A 20,438-nucleotide genomic window follows, 5' to 3' on the forward strand; every position below is an offset into this window, starting at 1 on the left:
ATATAAATATTTGATTTAATAATTATGTTTTTTTATGAATACGTAATATGGTTAAAATATCTTATAGTATTATATTAACTGTAATATGATGCAAATAAATATTATCCATTTAATGATAAATTTTAAGAATAATATTCTAAATTAATTTTTAAAAACTTTTTAGTCAAACATTTTAATCTTTAATACATTTTAATTATCAAATTAATTTTAAATTTTTGTTTTATTAGATAAAAAGCTAGTGCACTCCAGGTAAAGTAGGGAGTGCAACACTCTTTAAAAATTAACCTACTATCAAAAGTTATCAGATAAATTTAATTTATTTATTATTGTTATTATTTTTTTTTGTCATAGGTTGAACAAACAAACCGGCACTAACAAAAATACTAATTCCCTCATTTAACACACGGACGACCTTTGCACCAAAAAATACTCAAAAAAATTTGATTGAATTCCTCCATTACTCTATTATTGTCGATGTGATGATGTCTTCAAGCATTTTCACTGTTTTATTTGTTGGCAGATGCTTCCATTATCGTTCTGACTAATCACAGATTTTAACGCTTTTGAATCCACCACATTCCACATCTATCATAAATGACCTTCAAAGACGCATGTCTGTCGCTGCTGCTGGTTGGCTAACTCCAAACGCAAAATCGATTATGTAGAAGAATCACGGTTTCTATGAAGGCTCCATCAGATGACGACATAGTCAAAGCACAAAATATATGGCAGTTACAATAAAGTTCATTATCTTTTATTTCAAATTATCCTCAAATTGTACATAATAAAATAAAAAATAAAAATATAATTATATTTAAACAATTATTTGTATTATTTTTTTATTAATTTATTCAAAAAATAATTAAATTTTAAAGTTAATTGGTATAAAATATTACAGATATAAAATTAAGAAAAAATTTTATTTGTATAAGAACGAGCCTAATAAATAATTATTCTATTTAATATATAATTAAGAATATTTCTTTCTTTATCAACGAGTTATAGTTCAAATGACATAATTTTCATTAACTTTTTAAACATTAATTATTTATTTTACATGCAATATAGAAATAAATGAATATAATATTTATTAAATAAACGCAATTACATAAAATTTTTTATTGTCATAGTGTTTGAACCAAATAAAAGAAAATATTATTTTAAGAAAAACTAATAATATATTTTTAATAATATTCTTAATACAAAATAATAAATTTTAAATATTTTTTTAAATAATATATATTAACTAAAATAATATAATTATCCAAAATAATATATTATAAATATAATAAAATAACATATTTCAATAAAAAAATTGTTAATAATTTTAATTATATAAATATTTTTTATATAAATTTTTGTTTCGTACAAAATAAAATTATTATATATTTGTTTGATTTTTATGTTGTATATATGTTCTTTTTAATTAAATTTATATAATACAAAATTTTTTATCTTTTTATTCATATTTAATGTTTTAATTTTGTTTCACACAAAATAAAATTATATATATATATATATCACAAAATTTTTTATCATTGTCTTTATATTTAATATTATAATTTTATTTCACATAAAACAAAATTTACTTAAATTTTAATATTATATATATATAACACAAAATTTTTTATCATTGTGTTTATATTTAATATTATAGTTTTATTTCACACAAAACAAAATTTATTTAAATTTTAATATTATATACATAATATATATTTAATATTTTTTTAAGATTCTAATATATCTTTTTTTTCTGGATTTAGTACATGAATTTTTTAACTTATTTTTTATGTATTATTTATTTTAATTCTAAAGTTTAATAACTTTTTTTTGTACAGACATGTTGTTTTTAATATTTATGTACTATTTTTTATTTTGAACTTCAGCCCAATATCTGAGATTTACAAAAAAAATCTAAAACTTGTAAAAAAATGATTAACCTGATTAACAGGTTGCCTTTTTAAATCTAGACCATTCAAATAAAATATAATAAATAAAGAGTTCAGATTTAATGAATTCACAAGGTGTGCAGCACTCCATACTTAGCAAGGAGCGTTTAAGGATGAGCCGATAATTTCATACATTAGATTATTTGTTAAAATGAAAGATGTTAAAATTTTAAAAGTTTTTAAAAACTATTATGCTTTTATTAAATATTAAATAATAATAATAATAAATTTAGATGTTATTACTTTTGAAAAAAATCGTGTGGTCCTGATATTTCGTAATTGGTTCTACTGCCATTCCATTTTCCATGGCACGACGATAACACACCTACAACTCGTTCCGTGTCCACTTGTCCACGTGTCCCGTCCCGCGTCAAACCAGACCAAGCCCGGTTAAATCGAACGGTGCAACTCATTTTGTTTTTCTTTTTTTCGATGCATATGGGGTGATCTGATATTTATTGTAGCATTTTTCCGTTTCATACAATAAACCCCACTGTCGCTTTTTTAATATATTGCATCGCATTTCGACATCTTCTGTTTTCGCCCTCACTCCCTATTCCTCTCTCTCTTTCTCTCTCTATTCAATTCTCTTCAATTTCAATTGAATTTCAATTTCAGTTGAATTTCAACTTCTTTCTCTCTCTTGAAACTGTGCGGCTGATCTAGCTCACCGCCGGTGGAACATCTCGTCGGATTCGGCGGCGGCAATGGCGGAGAATCGCCGGCGGCGCTCGTCTTCTAGTTCGTCCAGTTCGAGCGATCTCTCCGTCAGAATGGACCACGAAATTGGCGCGGAAAACGGAAACGGCAACGGCAACGGCAGCGGAAGCGCCAGCAAGGAAGTTGAAGACCGTGGAAATGTTACTAATGGAGGTTCTTCCAATGGTAACGGTAACGCTAGCAGTAGCAGTTCTTCAGCTTCAGGTTTGTACTGTTCTCTCTCTATTGAGATCACTTGATTGATTGGTCGAATTTTCTTCTTCTGTTCTTGCTTTTCTTGCACGTTTAGTAATCCTTAATCGAAATTAAGAGAAGTTGAATACTGAACAGAAATTTTGAAATAACAAATCTGAAAAATGCGAAAGTTGAGTTGTGGAATTTAAATTTTACTGAAGTAGTAATCACAAGATTTATTGTTGCCTGTGCGCTTAAACTGTTTACTTTAATTTTGATTTTGTTGTCTGAAAATATGAGAACGAGACAATGAATCCATGGAAATTCGAGTTTCGCTAGTAGTTTAAATTTGAACACATAAAATTTGCGTACATAGCGTGTAAGTTATGCAATTAGTAGATGCGATGATTTTGACATGATTTGGCCCATTTTTTAGAGGGTTTAGTTTAGTGTAATGGGATGGATAATCAAAATTATGCTATTCTCAATGGCGTGAATGTAAGTTTGTATTCATTGCTTAAAATGATTCTTTTGTAGTGGCAAGTTATTGACTTACTCATCTTTTGACTATGACCTGAGCTAGAAAAAGCAAGAAGTGGATTAATGAGTGACTTAGTGACATTTACAATGGGGGTGCGTGTAATCTTCACTGATGTTGTCCCCCTCCCCCCTCCCCCCTCCGGGGCTGCCCAAAAAAAAAAAAAAAAAAAAAAAATAAAATAAAAAAGAGAAAGCTTCACTTAGTGCCAACTGCCAACCTAAGCCAAGCATTTTTGAGTTTCTTAAGCTATATTCATATTTGTGGTTATTTTCCGACAGGGTTTGTTGATCTTATGGTACCCTTCAACTTATAGTTTTCTAGACCTGGTCATTACTGTTAGTACATAAATCATCATAATGAAAATCCCTAGGATGGTTCTCTTGTAGCTTTTACCTTTGAGGGTGCAATGATTGATTTAATGATATGGAAGCTGCAACCCTTCATCAGGCCATATAATTCAACCTTCCTTCTGAGGTGCTTGCATCTCCAATGTTATTAACCTGCCCTTGGTGCCAAGAAAGAAAGTAAAAAATAATTGTTGTATAGGTTTCTATCCTACTCAACCCAGGACTAGTTTCTTTGGCTGAGGAGAGAAAATGAAAAAGAAAGAAAATAGAGGGAGATGAATATGATTTTTTTTTTTTTTAATTTGGTTGAGTAGAATAGTGAGTAAAGCAAAATGTAATTGTAAGGTATCTATATGTATGGAAGAAAAATAAAATACAAGGATAGAATTGTGATTATAAATATATGCATTTTCTCCCCACATCACTACAAAAATAAAGCCTTATCTCACAAGGTGGGGCCGGTTACATAGATCAAACAACGTCATTGCATCTTATTATGTATTATGTCTACATTGAGATAGTTCACACAAAGATTTCGCTTGACCACTTGAGCCATTGAAGCATCCTTATTTCGGCCATGTTGGACTATGTTCATGTTCACCTTTTGCTGCCCAACACTATGCCACATACAACATGGCTGTTCTAATGGGGCAATGTGATAAAGTTTACCTTTAGTTTTAAAGGTACTTATTTATCGCTTATAAAATCCAAAACACACCTCCATTTTCACCAACATGCTTGAATCTTATGGTTTACGCCATCTTCTATTTCTCCATTGTCCTTAATAATACAAATAAGATACTTAAATATCTTTAGTTGCGGTATAACATTTTCTCCAATTTTTTATCTTCTGTGTTAGTCTTTCTCCTTTCATTGCTAAACGTTCATTCCATCTACTCTGTCTTGATGCAACCTATTTACAGCCATGTACTTCCGAAGCTTATCTCCACAAATACAACTTCTCATTCAAATCTTCCTGTGATTTCCATAAGGACTATGTTATGGGGGAAAGGCATGCATCATACAACTTCCAGATCTTCTCAAAACCGTGTCTTGTGGTGTTCTTCCAAACTGACTTATGATGCACTAGCATTAACCACATGTGAGGCCTCCCCATCCACAACCAATTTTAAAGTGATGATTCGGTCACCCACCTTTTAACATCTACCATGTCCTCCTTCCATTGCTTATTAACAACAATGCCTACTCCATTTCTATTCTTCACCTTTTATGTATACCAAAACTTAAAACCTGAGGTGTCCAACTCCTTGGCCTTTGCTCCCACTCACTTTTTTTCTTGCAAGCACACAATATTAATCTTTCCTCTTATCATGGTATCCACCACCTCTACGGATTTTTCTTTAAGTGTGCCTATATTCCATGAACTAAAGAGCGGCTTACCTTTATCTTTGTAAAATAGCTTATTTACCCTCGTCCGTTCATGAAGATGTAGGAACCCTTGCTCATTTGCACTACATGCTGGCACCAATGTGGCTGGCCCTTGTTTATTTGACATTTTACTCGAGCCATACAACGTCGCTTCCGAGTAACGACCTAACCTTAGTGCAATATTGTATTTGATCCATGTCATGAAAAGTTCACAAAGTTTTATGTTTTCTGACAAAAGGCCTAATACAATCCTCTTTCAAACAGGCTTGGGACCCTACTATGTAGCATAAGTAGAGGTATTTTCTCCCCACACGAAAGAAGAAAATATTTTGACAAGGTCCACCTAAAATTTTCCTTTCCCCTTGTCTCTTCTATCATTTCCGACCTTGAAAGATTTGAACCCTGATAATTCTAACTTTTGAATATATAAACCAACTCGATACCCATAAAAGATGAAGTTAGTTTGACAGAACTAAAAATGGGTAGTTTGTTGGACCGTTATGGGTGATTTTATCGAATTAACCCAATCTTTTATATGTATTGAGTTAGTTTATATCCTTAGTGGTTAGAATTGTTGGCACTTAAATCTTTTATGATAAGAAATGGTAATTTATTTCCCTACATTCAAAAGGAAATTATATTTGTACACTTGGATAGATATACAACTTTTAAACTTTAAACACTCAATCTATCACCATTTATTCAAATGTTGTCCCTATACACTTTACTTCTCTAGTTTCCATACTTAAAGATTTAATAGGCGTACAAACTGGACATCTTCCTAGGCGTGTAACTATCATTGCCCTATTCAAAAAGGGGTCGATGAGGCATTGAGACACATATTTACAAACTATTGTTTGTTTGCACCCTAAGAATCCTCTATGTACGAACAAATATGAAAAGTACAGGAAGCCTGACAGAAAACACACCATAGTATTCTATTACTAATCATATTTGCATAATTACCTTAAATCATTAACATCTAAATCTGCTTTAATAGTTTCACTTATTATTTTCTAGATCTCTCCCTACCTCTGGCCATGGGACTACCTTCCATTTGATCTACTGTTCTTGTTGGGGTTTATGGCTCTTCCCCATATATGTGTATGAACCAACTGAGACAAGATTTTGCCATACTCTATAATAGGTGTTACTCCAATTCTATTGTGTCTAATGTGTCTAATAATTCACTGTAGCATCTTCACCTGTGAAACATTTAAGCCTGTTTGCTTATTAATTTGCATCTCCTTTCATCACTCCATCATTTTAGCTAATGGAATCAAGACTTAAATCTAGTGACCTGTAGTCTGATGTATTCTCTAATTTTCAACTCTAAATTTTACTTGTGTGAAAGCATGTGCTTCCAAAGCTCGTCAGCCTACCATTAAATCTTACAAGGTGTTTTTCCTATTTCATAAAACAGATGTTGGCTAGGAAAAAAAAGAAAACAAATGCTAAAGAGAGATCTAATATGGTTCACCCTTTGTGTTGACTTCTAGACCATATCCCCCAAGAATCCGCTGTTAGCTTCCCTCTCCACATGCCCATTTATGTTTCCTCCGAAGAAAATCCTTTTTCCTAATGTTATGCCTTGCTAAACCTTCTAAATCCTTCAAAAATATTATTTTATGTTCTTCAATCCTACTTGGGGTGAATAGGCCCTAATAACCTGAAAAGTCTCCCCTTCTTCTACAGACTTTAGTGCTATGATCCTGTGTGCTAGTCTTTTAACTTCAACCACATCATTCTTTCAATGTTCTTCAACAGTTATACCTCCACCCAGTTTCTAGTCTTTGCTTTACGTGTGTACCAAAGCTTAAATGCTGAGATGATGTATTCCTTAGCCTTCTCTACCCTTCCCACTTAGTTCCTTGTTGACACAAAAAATATTCCTCGTGTTAAGTCAACTACTTCCATTATTTAGGTGAGTGTGCCCATATTTCAAGGCTCAATGCACAACCTATCCTTTTGAACCAACTTTTGTAATTGCATTCATTTACGAAATGTAGGAACCCTTGGTGCTTTTGCACTGCACTAATTTTCAGAAAAGCAAGCTTAATGGGATAGAATTAAGTGATTGGCCTTATTTGTGTAAAGTGCATCAGTTTCTAAAGGTGTTTCCCTCTTAGAAATTTTGAGAGATTGGAAAGTTAAGCTCCATAGGTAGCTATTCTTTTGCTTATTTTTGTTGTTGTATGGAGGATCTGTTATCCTCTATTTCGATGCATTATCCTTCTTGCCATCTCAATGCAATTCTTCTTTATCCAAAAATAAATTGCAGTGCACCTGGGCATCAATGTAAGCTATACAGTGCAATGCTTCCAACCTAACATCAACACTATTCTCTCTTTCATCCATGTCATAAAGATTCTACAGTTGTTAACACAACCATGATCTTTTATTTCAGTCTGGGCATTGACTATATTTGCAATAAAGTTTGAGAAGGCAGAATTATCCTCTGTACAGAACATAGAAAAAGAAGCACTATCAATGAATAACTTCAATTACTTCAAATGACGATATTGTTTACTCCAAATATAGTCCAGATGCCTAATGCCTTCCAACAAACTTTCATATCTTAGAAATCTTTCATTGAAGGTGAGAGAATGTGCTCCAACATTTACGTGGTTTCCAAATAGTGGCATAACAAACAAATCCCAGACAATTAAAGATCTCTAAGCATTTTTTATATACTAAATCTCTTTTCTCTAATAATTCTATTGTATGCCTTAATATGCTCAATTTTATTGCTCAATCATTTATGAGCTTTAAGATATCTTGTTTTCTACCCCTTATTCAGGCGTTGCTGGCAAGGGACTGTCTAAAGTGACTACACTGCCAATACACATATCACATGAAGATAAATCAGAGTCAAGTTCAAGTAAGTTCAAGTTGGAGAGGTCAAAAACAGAGAGGCAGAGACATCTAAGGCCAGAGGATGCAGCTCAAATTTTCGATAACAAAGTGCCTGTACAGGAGAAGGTATACTATTTTGATCTATGATTCTATCCCATTCTTTCCTTTTCCTTTTGCTAATTATTACAGGAGCAGCTTATTTACGGGGTGGCACTAGTCCCCTGAAGTCAATAAATATTTTAATATGAATGGGTAAACTAAAATGTTTTAAAATATCGGTTATTATCGGCGCCATGGCGGTATGGCGTGGCGGAACTTGGCCTCACTGCCATACAGAGGCTACCGCAACGTGGTTTTCACGGTGGGTGAAAAGGCGGCCGCAATTGCGGTGGCGCCATGGCGGAACGCCATTGAAATGGCGGAAATGGCAGAAATGGCGGGGTTTTTTCGGATTTTTTGAAAAAAATAGAGGGTAATTGGGTAATTTAGGAATCCCTAAGTGATACCTGTAACCCTAATTAGCCTCTGTTATTCAAAAACTTCTCTTCCTCTCTTATTCACGTAAAAAACGGCTCTCCGTCTCTATTCTCTCTTCTCTGTGCCTGCCGTTGGCGCCGTTCTTCGCCGCTTCCCGTCGCCGCCCATCGTCGCTGGTGGTCGCCACCCGTCGCCGCTGGTGGTTGCCGCCGCTCATCACCACAGTTTCCTCTCTTTCTGGTTCGTAGTTACATACATTCCCTTTTTCTTCTTCGTTGTTCGTTCAGCTCAACGTCTCCTTCTCTTCCCTCATAAACCTCTCTTCCTCCAATTTTTTCCCGTTCAGTTTAGTTCACTATGTCAACTTCCAGACCAGTCCCTGATTCTAATACCCCTACCCCTGTCCCTGCTTCTGCCTCTGCCTCTGCTGGTCATGCTGCTGGCACTGCTCCTGCTCATCCTAAAGCTGCTGTCCGTTCCAGTAGAATTGAAGCAATGGGGGGAAATGAGCCTATGGCAAATACTAGGAGAAGACGACAAAGTCGAAAAAGGAAACAACCTGCAGCTCCAAAGGGGGAACCAAGTTGATGAGAGCTAGAATTTAGATGGTTTATTTCATCATTCTTTAGTTTAAAGACATGATGAGCAATGGCTTTGGTCTTTCTTTTAAGTTTTCAGTTTTTATGTTCTCTGTCTTATGTTTATTTGTTGAATTTTCTATTATATTTGCTGCATTAATTGGATGTCTTATGACTAGAAAAATGATTGTATAGATTAGATTTTATAGTTTATTATATTTGCAATTTTTTGCATGTTTTTTTGTACATATATATGCAATTTTTAGGTAATCCGCCATTTCCGCCATTTTCCGCAATGCCATCCGCAATTATTTTATGGCGGATTTTTGGCTCACCGCCATGAGCCGCCATCCGCAATCAAAAACTAATTCTAACATATCTTCATGGAATTTCGCCTAGTATTAGAAAAGTTCAGTAAGTTTTGGATTATGGACTACTTGTGATCCTTTGTATCCAGTATCATGAGATTAGTGATCTATAAGATTTTGGTATTTGAAAGTTCAATAATACCATTCATTCCTCATGGGGATACTGTAGATTCCTTCCCTTACTTTTGTTCCACGTTACTCTCTGCTATTAAGTATTAACTGGGCTCTTTGTTTTACCTGGCTGTGCTCTTAGGTAATTATCAGGTGATCTTACTTATCGATCAAGGCATTAAAAAGTTTAAAAGATGGAAAAAGAAAAAGTTGTATCTTTGGAAAATCATGTGCTCCTGTTTTCTTTTTTTTTCATCATTATTATTCTTATTCTTATTCTTATTATTATTATTATTATTATTATGGGGTCCTATAATTTAAATTTGCTCTCTATATGGAATATTTTGTTAGCATAAATTTTATTAAGATGTCTTACGAGAAACAAGGAATAATCTTTCATGAGGGTCTACTGAGGTGAGTTTTTTTTTTCCTTCCTTTTTTGTTTAATTTATTTTTCGCCCCCTGTTGTCTGGAACAGAACAAGACCAACATGTAACATTTGGAGGTAGGGTTCACCAACCTCATACATGTTACCGCAGTGTTAGAAAGTGCTCTTGACCCCATTTGTAGATGCCTTGTTTATTTATCATCCCCCTCCTCCTTTTCTCTCATTACTGTTGTCCTCTTTGTTTATTTATTTAAAATCTTATATGGCTGGAACTTCAGTTGATTTTTACAACTGTGCAGCTTAAATTGTTGAACAGAATAGCCACCGTAAAAGATGATGGAACTGTAGAATTTGATGTTCCAGTAGATGTTGAACCTGAAGCTCTTGATACACAATCCAGACATGTACAAGATGTTGTTGATGATTCCCTTGATGCAACAGATCTTCAGTATATCCCACCATTGAATATAGTGATGCTTATTGTTGGTACACGAGGAGACGTGCAGCCATTTGTTGCAATAGGAAAACGCTTGCAGGTTTTGAGATATTTTCTTATATCTCCCTTTTTCTCTTTCAATGCTTTAAATTGTATATGATGCTTTTTCATATCATATGTTCATAATAAAACTGTTCTATCCAAAACATACACATGTAATTGGTAGAGCACAAAGAGATGTGTAGTCATTTATCAAAATATGTAATGCTTTATGCTTCTGCCTTTAGAGACATTTTCTGTTTTCCCCGATTTTCCATTGGTTATGTGTGTGTGTCCTTGTTCCCTGATAAGAAAATTCTCAAAAGAACATCAAACAAATTAATAGAAAGGTGGTATTACAAACTCTCCAATTCCCATTACTTTCTTTCAGGCATGTTCTTACAAGTGGAAATGTTCTAACTTATACCCAAAAAAATCATTAAATAATACATGATTCTGATTGTTTTCATATGAGTAAGAACATTTTATCTGGAATTCTTATAATGTTGTACTTTGTGTTTAAAGTATTATTGAAGCAAAGTTTGAGAAAATTCTTTTTACACATTTATGTGCAGGACTATGGCCATCGTGTTAGATTAGCAACCCATTCAAATTTCAAGGAGTTTGTTTTGACGGCTGGCTTGGAGTTTTATCCATTAGGGGGTGATCCAAAAGTCCTTGCTGGTTGTAAGTGCTATCGACCCGTGTATAAATTTCTTCTATTATCTGACTGGCTTTATATGCAATTTTGCTAATTTTTTTGTATCTTTCATTCTGTTTCTCTTAGCCAAGTTACCAAAAAAGAATTACCTGTAAACTCCATGTTGCTCCCCGTCATTGCCTTGATGGCTAGTTATTATCCAGTTTAATTCCAATCTAAAAAATGAGCTGTTCCTGTAACATCATCCTTAAAATATGACATTACTGGATTTATTAGTTATATAACTAAAGTACCAACTTTGGATCATGAGATTTTGTAATTGTTGTCTTTCTAGTTGTGATTCTCTTATCATTTTACGTTAATAATTTTATGTAATTTCTGGGGCAGATATGGTTAAAAACAAGGGCTTTCTCCCATCAGGACCTTCTGAGATTCCTGTGCAGCGAAATCAGATGAAAGAAATTATTAACTCTCTACTTCCAGCTTGTAAAGATCCTGATATTGACTCTGGTGTCCCCTTTAAAGCAGATGCAATCATTGCCAATCCCCCAGCATATGGTATAACTTCCTTTGTCATTCAAGTGTAGAGGATGTGCCTGGTTGAAAATTTGTGCATGAAAATTTAGTTTGAGTCAATGTTTTTACTTTATCAATTATGATTGTCTTTATCATTTTCATAAAAATGCTAACTTTCCATATCTAAAGTTATGTGCTACGACTGAGTCATTTTCAAAACAGTGGTTCCTTCATTTTCAGCCCTAATTTACTCATATTCCATCTGTTTATGAAATTGGATTACTATTTTGCTTATACATGCACATTATTATAAAATAAGAGCATGGTTAGCTTGATTTAATATGATATTTTAATCCTTAAAATAAATAGTAAACTAACAATTATGTCATGCTTGAATACCTGATCTTTTGATAATAAAAGACTAAGTAGATCATTTTGCCCATTTTATCATGACAATAACGCATTGTGTAGTGGATTGAAGCTTCTTGCTTTCTCAACAATTTGCTGATCCTTGCATATCTTGTCCAAAGAGTAGTTGTTAAAATAATGTATGACCATAATGCATTATTATGTATTTAATTCTCTTGCGTATGATGGATAATGTTTATGATAAAGCATGGGTGGGTGGGTTACAATAAAAGACATTATTGTTAGTGTTATGAAACCATTATGCCTTCAGTTGATAGTATAATATCAGAGCCTTTGTTGGTAACCTATTTTGAATTTGATGCTAGCTGCCCCATTTGGCTCAAAGTAAAGCCACCTTTTTGCCATGCTTCAAGCCCAAGGAGCCTTGCTAAGAGGGTATATTAGAGATTTTTAAAAAATTTTTTGGCCTCCTCCTAAGTTCTAATAGATGATGGCAGGAATGTGTTAAATCTCATATTTTTTCTTCCACCTATCTAAAATTTGGATTACTGATTTCTATACCACCACAGTTCTTTTACTTTTCTCGGTATTTTAATCCGATTTCTTTCTTCCTTTATTATGAGATGAGTATGTCCTGCTGTTTGATGTTTTTCTTTTGTTAAATTTTGTTAATGCCATTGTAATATGCATCTTTAGGGCACACACATGTGGCAGAGGCACTGAAAATTCCAGTTCACATTTTTTTCACAATGCCATGGACGTAAGTTTTCATCTCTGTAATGTAATCATACTGTTTATTATTCTTTACCCCTATATAAAACTTTTGAGCAATTAACCACCTTGGTCACATTTGTAATGGACTAATATAACCTTATGCAGTTTTTCCCCATAATAACTGAATTCACTATTGGTAAACAACTAACACTAGGCACAAAGTGCCTGATGCCATTAGTTGTTATTATTATGAAACCAAAATTTTTCACCTTTTATAATTGAAATACTAATGTCAATTTTTCTGAGGACCAAGGTGATGTCACAGTATCTTTTGGTGATTAAAATTTGTATTTACTCTTATCCCTTTCTCATCCCCATGTATTATGATTCCATTTGGTTATTTTACAGTTGGTTCTGTTAATCTTAGTTTTTCCTGGAATTGAAATCTGCATTTTATGTACTGTCTTTTTCTCCAGGCCAACTAGTGAATTTCCTCATCCTTTGTCCCGTGTAAAGCAACAAGCTGGTTACAGAGTTGAGTTTATTAATAAGCTGGTTCTTGTTATCACTGTGAATTTTATTTATTGCCTTGATGTCTAACTAAATATTGATTGTTTATAACTCTTCAGCTTTCATATCAAATAGTGGACTCATTGATTTGGCTGGGCATACGAGATATGATTAATGATCTTAGGAAGAAGAAGTTGAAGCTGCGACCAGTCACATATTTAAGTGGGTCGCAAGGCTCTGATAGTGATGTTCCTCATGCATACATATGGAGTCCTCACCTTGTTCCTAAACCCAAAGGTTGTTGGTTTAGATCCCAATCTTTATATTTTGTATTTGTAGTCGTTGTGACATGCAGTTCACTTGTTATCAATACTCATCATTATGCATTTGTCCCGGACACCAACGAAATCAACATTAAATTGATTTGTACTTAAATTGTTTTGTACAATGAAGATAAGTATCTGAACCAATTTTGGAGAAAGCTTCCGCATTTCCTTTTATAGAATAAGGCTTCTAAACTCTCTCTTAGCTGGTAGTAATTTTATTAATTGGTAATTGAAAGTGATCTTTGTAAAATAACCACCTACGAGATTTTCTGTTACTTGATTCTTGGTTTCAACATTCAATCTTGTGTTTTGTTTTGCAGATTGGGGACCAAAAATTGATGTAGTAGGGTTTTGTTTCCTTGATCTTGCATCAAACTTTGAACCTCCTGAGGCCCTTGTAAAATGGCTTGAAGATGGTGACCAGCCTATCTACATTGGCTTTGGTAGCCTGGTGAGTGTGTTTATTTTCATTGACCTTGTGCTTTGAAATTTGACACGTTGAAGAACTTGATAACAAAGATTGAATCGTAGGTTGTTTGCTGACTGGCTCATATAGTCTCTAATACCATATTGTGACTCTCTTTGGTATGTTTAAACTCTAAGACAGGCATATGAATGTCTTTAATATCTTATATGAACTATCCATCAATTAATATTTTTTTATTGCTAGATTTTGAGTTATGTCTTGCAAGATGCTGAATATTTTCACTCTTTTTGTTTGCCATGTTCTATTGACATGAAGCTTCGTAAAACTTTAACTTAAAATTCTGTGGCTTGTTTACTATGTTCTTGGGGAACTATGTCATTAAGTGAATTGTTTGAACTTTTTCATTTACTGACTTTCAAATTTCTTGTATTTGATTCCTGGAAAGTATGTTGATTATGCAGCTTTTGCTAACATGTCATGTGTTGCATATACCGGATGGTAATAGACGATTCACGTCATAATTAATAATGGAAACAAGCAATCAGATTTTTGTTATCTGGGTAGTCATAAATTGAAGCTTGTTCTTTTTCACGTTTTCATATTCCAGCCTGTTCAAGAACCAAAAAGGATGACAGAAATAATTGTTGAAGCACTTGAGAAGACTGGACAAAGGGGTATCATCAATAAAGGATGGGGAGGTCTTGGAGATTGTAAGAATATTGCATATTTTTGGTTTTCTATTGTAATAACTTTTTTTTTAAATTAAATATGTACCTTCCCAGTGGCAGAAGCAAAGGAATCCATATACTTATTGGATAATATCCCTCACGACTGGCTGTTCTTACGCTGCAAGGCTGTGGTGAGATAATCTAGTTCGATACTCTTAGCTCAGCAATTTTTTAAAATAACAATGACGTTGAAAAATAATATAATGGTCAATTTGTTTTGGAAATTCTCCAATACGTTGAAGTGTTGGCCTTGTAAGCACGTTGGGCATGTGACTCAGATAGCCATGTCCCTAGTGAATTGTATTTTTGTCTAGTATCATAATGCAGTGTTGTAGGTTTATATATCTTTGGTTTCTATTCATATTCAAGTACAGAATCATTACCTACTTTTATTCTTCATGTTTGAATTACAAAATTCTAATATTATTGTTTTCAGGTGCATCATGGAGGTGCAGGAACAACAGCTGCTGGGCTGAAAGCTGCTGTAAGGAATCTACAGCTTTTTAAATTTTCATTATAAATAATATTTGAATCATAATAATTACATGGTACAAGTTTCAAAATCTATTTAGAGGGATATCTCTTTGATATGTAGAGAGATTGCAGAGCTTTGCTCTTTTCTTTCTTACACTGAGGATATCTAAATCTTTATCCTTCCAACCTCCATGTAATATCAATAACTTTTTATAAATAATATTTCTTCCTTTATAAAACAACTTTTTGAATACGTACTATTTGGTGTTTAATAATTGGTATGTTTCAGTGTCCAACAACCATTGTTCCATTTTTCGGGGATCAACCATTTTGGGGCGACAGAGTACATGCTAGAGGAGTTGGTCCTCCACCTATCCCAGTTGATGAGTTTACACTTCCCAAGTTGGTTGATGCAATAAAGTTTATGCTAGATCCCAAGGTAACACTACGTTGCCCAACATATATTTTGCTGTCATGCAAAAGCTAGGTTCTCAGTCCCTGCTTCTTTGGAAGTTAGCAATCTGGCTAGATTTCAGTATGCATGGGCAATGTTGTTTGCAACACTGCAAATTATTGTTGCATCTTGTTGAATGTGTTGATTATGCACTCAAAGCTAAGATTATGAGATTATACACAACAGTTATCTTATGCAAACTTGACTCATTTTTACACCTTAGCAACATGTTTGAAAGTGATTAACTGACTGTTGAACAATGTGTTTTTGGTCTTAAATTTATAATTAACAATATACTTTACTGGTTGAGATTGAACCTACATCCCCGAGTTTGGTGGCAACTTCAAATGCTATTGATCTAAAGATCAATTGGTAACACTAGGATTAGAGAGGTTTCTCAATTGTATTTAAAGGTGGCTGTGGTTCCTCACTCATCCAACTCCAAACCCATTTTCCATGTTAGAGCCATTATGATCAGAACCTCGGGTATCAAATTATGGAAAACCAAATGAGAGTGTATTGGACCAGTAGGCACATCCAGCTGTCTGCTCCCTAAAGTTTCCCTATCAGTGCTATACGAAGAGAATTGTTTTAAGATTGTCACTAATAAAGGGAAAGAGTTATCAGGCTTGCATGGTTTAATACTATTCAAGGATCTAAAATTGTTTCAAGGGACCTGTTGATTTGAAGTTGCTAGGTATTGCATCAATACTTCTGGAAAATTTTTAAGGTGTTCTGTCTGAGGTTGAGGCTATTCTTTCTTTCATATGCTTTTTCCTTGTTTTCTTCCTCATCCTCAGATCTAACTGTTGATAACTGTATAAGTTGTGCATCTCAATCTTGTAGTGGTTGTATTCGTCTATAGTTTTGTTTGACGCATTCTAGAAGATCATAAACAATAATATAATCTCCTAATGTAATGCCAGGTGAAGGATCGTGCAGTTGAACTCGCTAAGGCCATGGAAAATGAGGATGGCGTGACAGGAGCTGTCAAAGCATTTTTTAAACAGCTTCCTAAGAAAAAATCAGAGCCTGATTCAGAGCCTCTGCCATCAAGTTTTTTCTCCATAAGTCGATGTTTTGGTTGTTCCTGATTCAATGCAAGTACGTCAAACCCTAACCACCGGTTCATGTATATTGTAAATTACATTTATTTACCTGCATCTATGTTATGTAAACCCTTACCTGCATTTTCGCCTGCATGCTTCTCTTCAGTGTTCATAGTTCATACTAATTCAAGTATTCAACATCGGCTTCAATATGTTCAATTAATGAGTGTCTATTTCACAAAAGTGTAAATTTTCCGTGCGTTTTAATTGATATAAATCCGGGAAAATTTATTTGTATGATCACAAATCTAATAAGTCATTTTCAGATGATTCACGGAAATGTTTGTGGAATTTATAAGCAAGTCAATTTATGTTAAAGAAAACAGGTGGAATATACTTTGTAATGTCTAAACTATTTCAGGAGATATACTAATATAAGGAAAAGTGGAAGACGCTTTGTTATTCTTTTATTTACCGAGTGTACTACGTAGGGACCTGTATAGATATATAAGCAACTTAACAAGTAATTTCGTTAGATATACTTGTGACTTGAGTAGCTAGGGTGGCAAACCCGCTGAAATTTGTAGGGTCGGTTTGCATAACTTAGCTAAAAAATATGGGCAGGTTAGAAATTTTAGAAATTTGAGACCGCTATAATAAAATAGTTTGCGTAACCCACGCCATTTAATCCATGAATTTTGGCGGTGTGAAGCAAGCTTGCCTGGTGGGCTTTAGTTTAAGATACTAATTGAATTTGAAATGTTACTTTTGTACTTATATTTAGAATATTTGTTCATTTTATTGTAAGTTATAATTTAGATTATATTTGATTGATTAGAGACTTAGACCATGTTTAATTATATATTTCAGACACTGTTTGATTTATTTTTGACAATGTTAGTTTTATTATTTTATTTTTAAAAACTTGGTTAATGATTATATTTATTAGATATTTAAAATTATAATTTTTTATGTCTTTAGAAATGATAAGTTTATTGAAATCTTTGTGAAATTATATATTTTTTAAATATTTAATAGTTTAATAATTAAGTAAAAGAGAATTAGTGGGCTTAGCACGATTCAAGTAAGTGGTTTTCTTCAAGCATGTATTTGTCTCTTGTGTTTTGTGTGGCCCTACAAAGTGATTTCGATTTTGACAAGTCACTATTATTGTCTGCAACCCATTGTGGTCTTAGTTATTGAAACTATAAAACACGAATAAATCTTGTGTATTTTAATAAAAACTAAACTAATATGCAGTTCTTTAGGTGGACAACCAACTTTTTTTTAATAGGAAACTAAACAATGTAGTCATAATTAACTGTTTGTTAAAATTTACGTCAGGATTTGTTATTAAAGTTGAAATAAATAAAATTGTATTGCTATACTATACTGCAGATGGATGAATATATGGTTATTCCTATTTTTTATCATGGGAAAAGATTTGGCAGAGACTGTTAAAAAGGTATCTGCTACTTGCATGGTAAAATCAAGAGGTTTCTCCTTTTGGAACTGGATTATATAAATTTCTTTGACTTGGTTGAGTTGTTTAAGGAATTGGGTTACTTAAAGTATAAGAAGATGTACTAGTTTGATATGGTAGCACCTAATATGGAGTCTAGACTTTATGTCATTAAAGGAGATGGAGAGATTAATCAGAAATAAGAAAGTAAAGGTTTCTCCTTTTGGAATTGGATTATATAAATTTCTATGACTTGGTTTAGTTGTTTAAGAAATTGGGTTACTTAGAGTATAAGAAGATATACTGATTTGATATGGGAGCACCTAATATAAAGTCTGAACTTCATGTCGTTAAAAGAGATGGAGAGATTAATCAGATGAGAGAAAATAAGTTGAGGAACAAAAAAATGATGAATTATAAATTTATTTTGATCAATATGTGAATATGCTTGAAGTGGTTGGTGAAGGTTTGGCTGAGGAGACGGTTGTGTTGAGTTCTTCATCTTCATCATCTGGAGATGGCTATAAGACTACAGATGATGAGCTATACAAGCCTCCTCCAGGTATGAGATAGATTTAAGCAATAGTGATGAGGAAAAAAGAAAAGAAAAGAAAAAGGTGTCAAGAAAAGGAGTTTCAGCTACTAAGAAGATGTGTAATGAGGTTGTTGGTTATGAAACAAAAGATAAGAATACTAATAAAGAGCTAAGAAGTAAGAAGAATAGTGTGCCAAAAGAAGGAGCGCCGCCTAAAAAGAAAAGGAGTAAAAAGACTGATCCATCTAGTAGCAGGCCAAACTTGTCACAAAAAATGGCTAAGAAAAGGACTTTTAGAAAATATTCTAGTATTAAAAGAATGCATATCTTAAGAGATGGAATATTCAATAAGGTAATGGAAGGTCTAAATAATGGTCCTGGACCTAATCTTAGGGTTTGAAGGTTGTAGTAGGTTTAGAAAAGAGGGGTTGAATCTATGCCTTTCTTTAAGTTACTGAAATAACCCTTTAATGCAAGCTTTCAATTCTGATTCCGTTTGAACTCAGCAGTGAAAAATTTATGAGACAATTTATTTTTGTCTCATGAATATCAGAAAATAGAACAGAGCAGAGAAGAGAGAAGTTGACACCATCATGTATCCTGATTCAGTTGTCTTGTGCAATGCAACCTACATCCAATCTCCACCACAACAGTGGTGGAATTTTTACTAAAGTTAAAGTATTACATACACCAACTCCACAAGATTGACACAATCCTCTCACACTCAAGTTCTGAACTAACTTGATATTGGCTATGCTAATACCTAACTATTCACTCTTAGTGCTCACCCAACTAAGAAAGGGGTACCTCACTGGTACAAGATACAATACACAGACTTACCTAAAGAAATCTGAAATAACTCTAGAATTTTTACTCATGTGTATCTCTCTGCCTTTTTTCACTCTTAGGCACTTTCAATGACTCTCTCATTCAGCTTTTTTCCTCAAAAAATTACAGAAAGATAAACATTGAAAAGTAAAAATACAATCTGTAAAACATGAAGGAGATCGACTCTTCAACAGCCTCTTTGCTATGTGATAAACCAGGTTTGCATGTCTCTGATTCAGTTATTCATTTTTGGCGGAATGCTTCTTTGAAAGAGAGCACTGTCCAAGTAGATGAACTTCTTCAGAGAGCTTCTTCACAGAACAAAACCTCAATACACTGGGTTATCTCTCCTTGCTTCTGAATGAAAAAAAAAATCTTCTTTTATCTCCTTACATGTTGCTAGGTTCTTCTTCCTAGGTCAACTTCTTGAGCGTTGTGCTTCACCAACCCACCGTCTTACTTTTTTTCATTAATCCTCAAAATAGGAATTTTGGTTCTGAATATCTCTTGTTGACCGAAAGCCACAGAGCAGTAGACACAACCATTTTCAATGATAAACCAGATCTTGGCCATAGAAAAGCTACTTGGTCCCCAAGACTCGCTTGTGACCATATATGCATAGCAGTGGGAGCAGAGATCATCTTTTTCATGTATCTTAGAATGGATAGGCAGAAACGTTGAAGATGAAGAGAAGAGGATATGATGCATGTATAAGGAAATAGGTTACCTTTAACCTTTGCCTTAGCTTGATGTGGTTTGAAATGGTTGATTGGACTTCTGCCATTCAAGCTTAATCTTTCTCTCTCTTGCTTTTTTAGTGATTAGCTTAGGGAGGAAGCTCTCTCTTTTTTCTGTGATTTTTGACCAAAACAAAAAAGTGAACATTGCTTTTGGTGTGAGATCAATTTGGAGAAATTTGCTACTGACGGGCTTGGATCGGATATCCATAAGGCAACCCGTTTGATTTCTTTGGCTTTGTTCCTTTTGGGCTTCGTTTGTGTTATCAGCCCAC

At 33.6% G+C, this 20,438-nt stretch overlaps 1 protein-coding gene across 2 annotated transcripts; it reads left to right on the top strand.

Annotated features, from left to right (window-relative positions):
• The first annotated feature begins 2,350 nt into the window (after positions 1-2,350).
• Positions 2,351-16,844, top strand: LOC112747578 (sterol 3-beta-glucosyltransferase UGT80A2). 2 transcript variants are annotated; one of them, XM_072218654.1, is made up of 15 exons: positions 2,351-2,873; positions 7,528-7,718; positions 7,921-8,102; positions 10,198-10,434; positions 10,949-11,060; positions 11,422-11,592; positions 12,616-12,679; positions 13,110-13,167; positions 13,263-13,440; positions 13,790-13,920; positions 14,504-14,606; positions 14,679-14,755; positions 15,061-15,108; positions 15,388-15,537; positions 16,479-16,844. In XM_072218654.1, the coding sequence occupies exons 4-15, from the start codon at positions 10,372-10,374 to the stop codon at positions 16,644-16,646; spliced, it is 1,323 nt and encodes a 440-aa protein (XP_072074755.1). In that variant the 5' UTR covers positions 2,351-2,873; positions 7,528-7,718; positions 7,921-8,102; positions 10,198-10,371; the 3' UTR covers positions 16,647-16,844. The 2 variants fall into 2 exon arrangements, with proteins under 2 accessions (XP_072074755.1, XP_025651453.1); XM_025795668.3 differs by lacking the exon at positions 7,528-7,718.
• The last annotated feature ends 3,594 nt before the right edge of the window (positions 16,845-20,438 follow it).

Source organism: Arachis hypogaea, chromosome 2, assembly GCF_003086295.3.
Source record: "Arachis hypogaea cultivar Tifrunner chromosome 2, arahy.Tifrunner.gnm2.J5K5, whole genome shotgun sequence".
Lineage (NCBI taxonomy): Eukaryota > Viridiplantae > Streptophyta > Magnoliopsida > Fabales > Fabaceae > Arachis > Arachis hypogaea.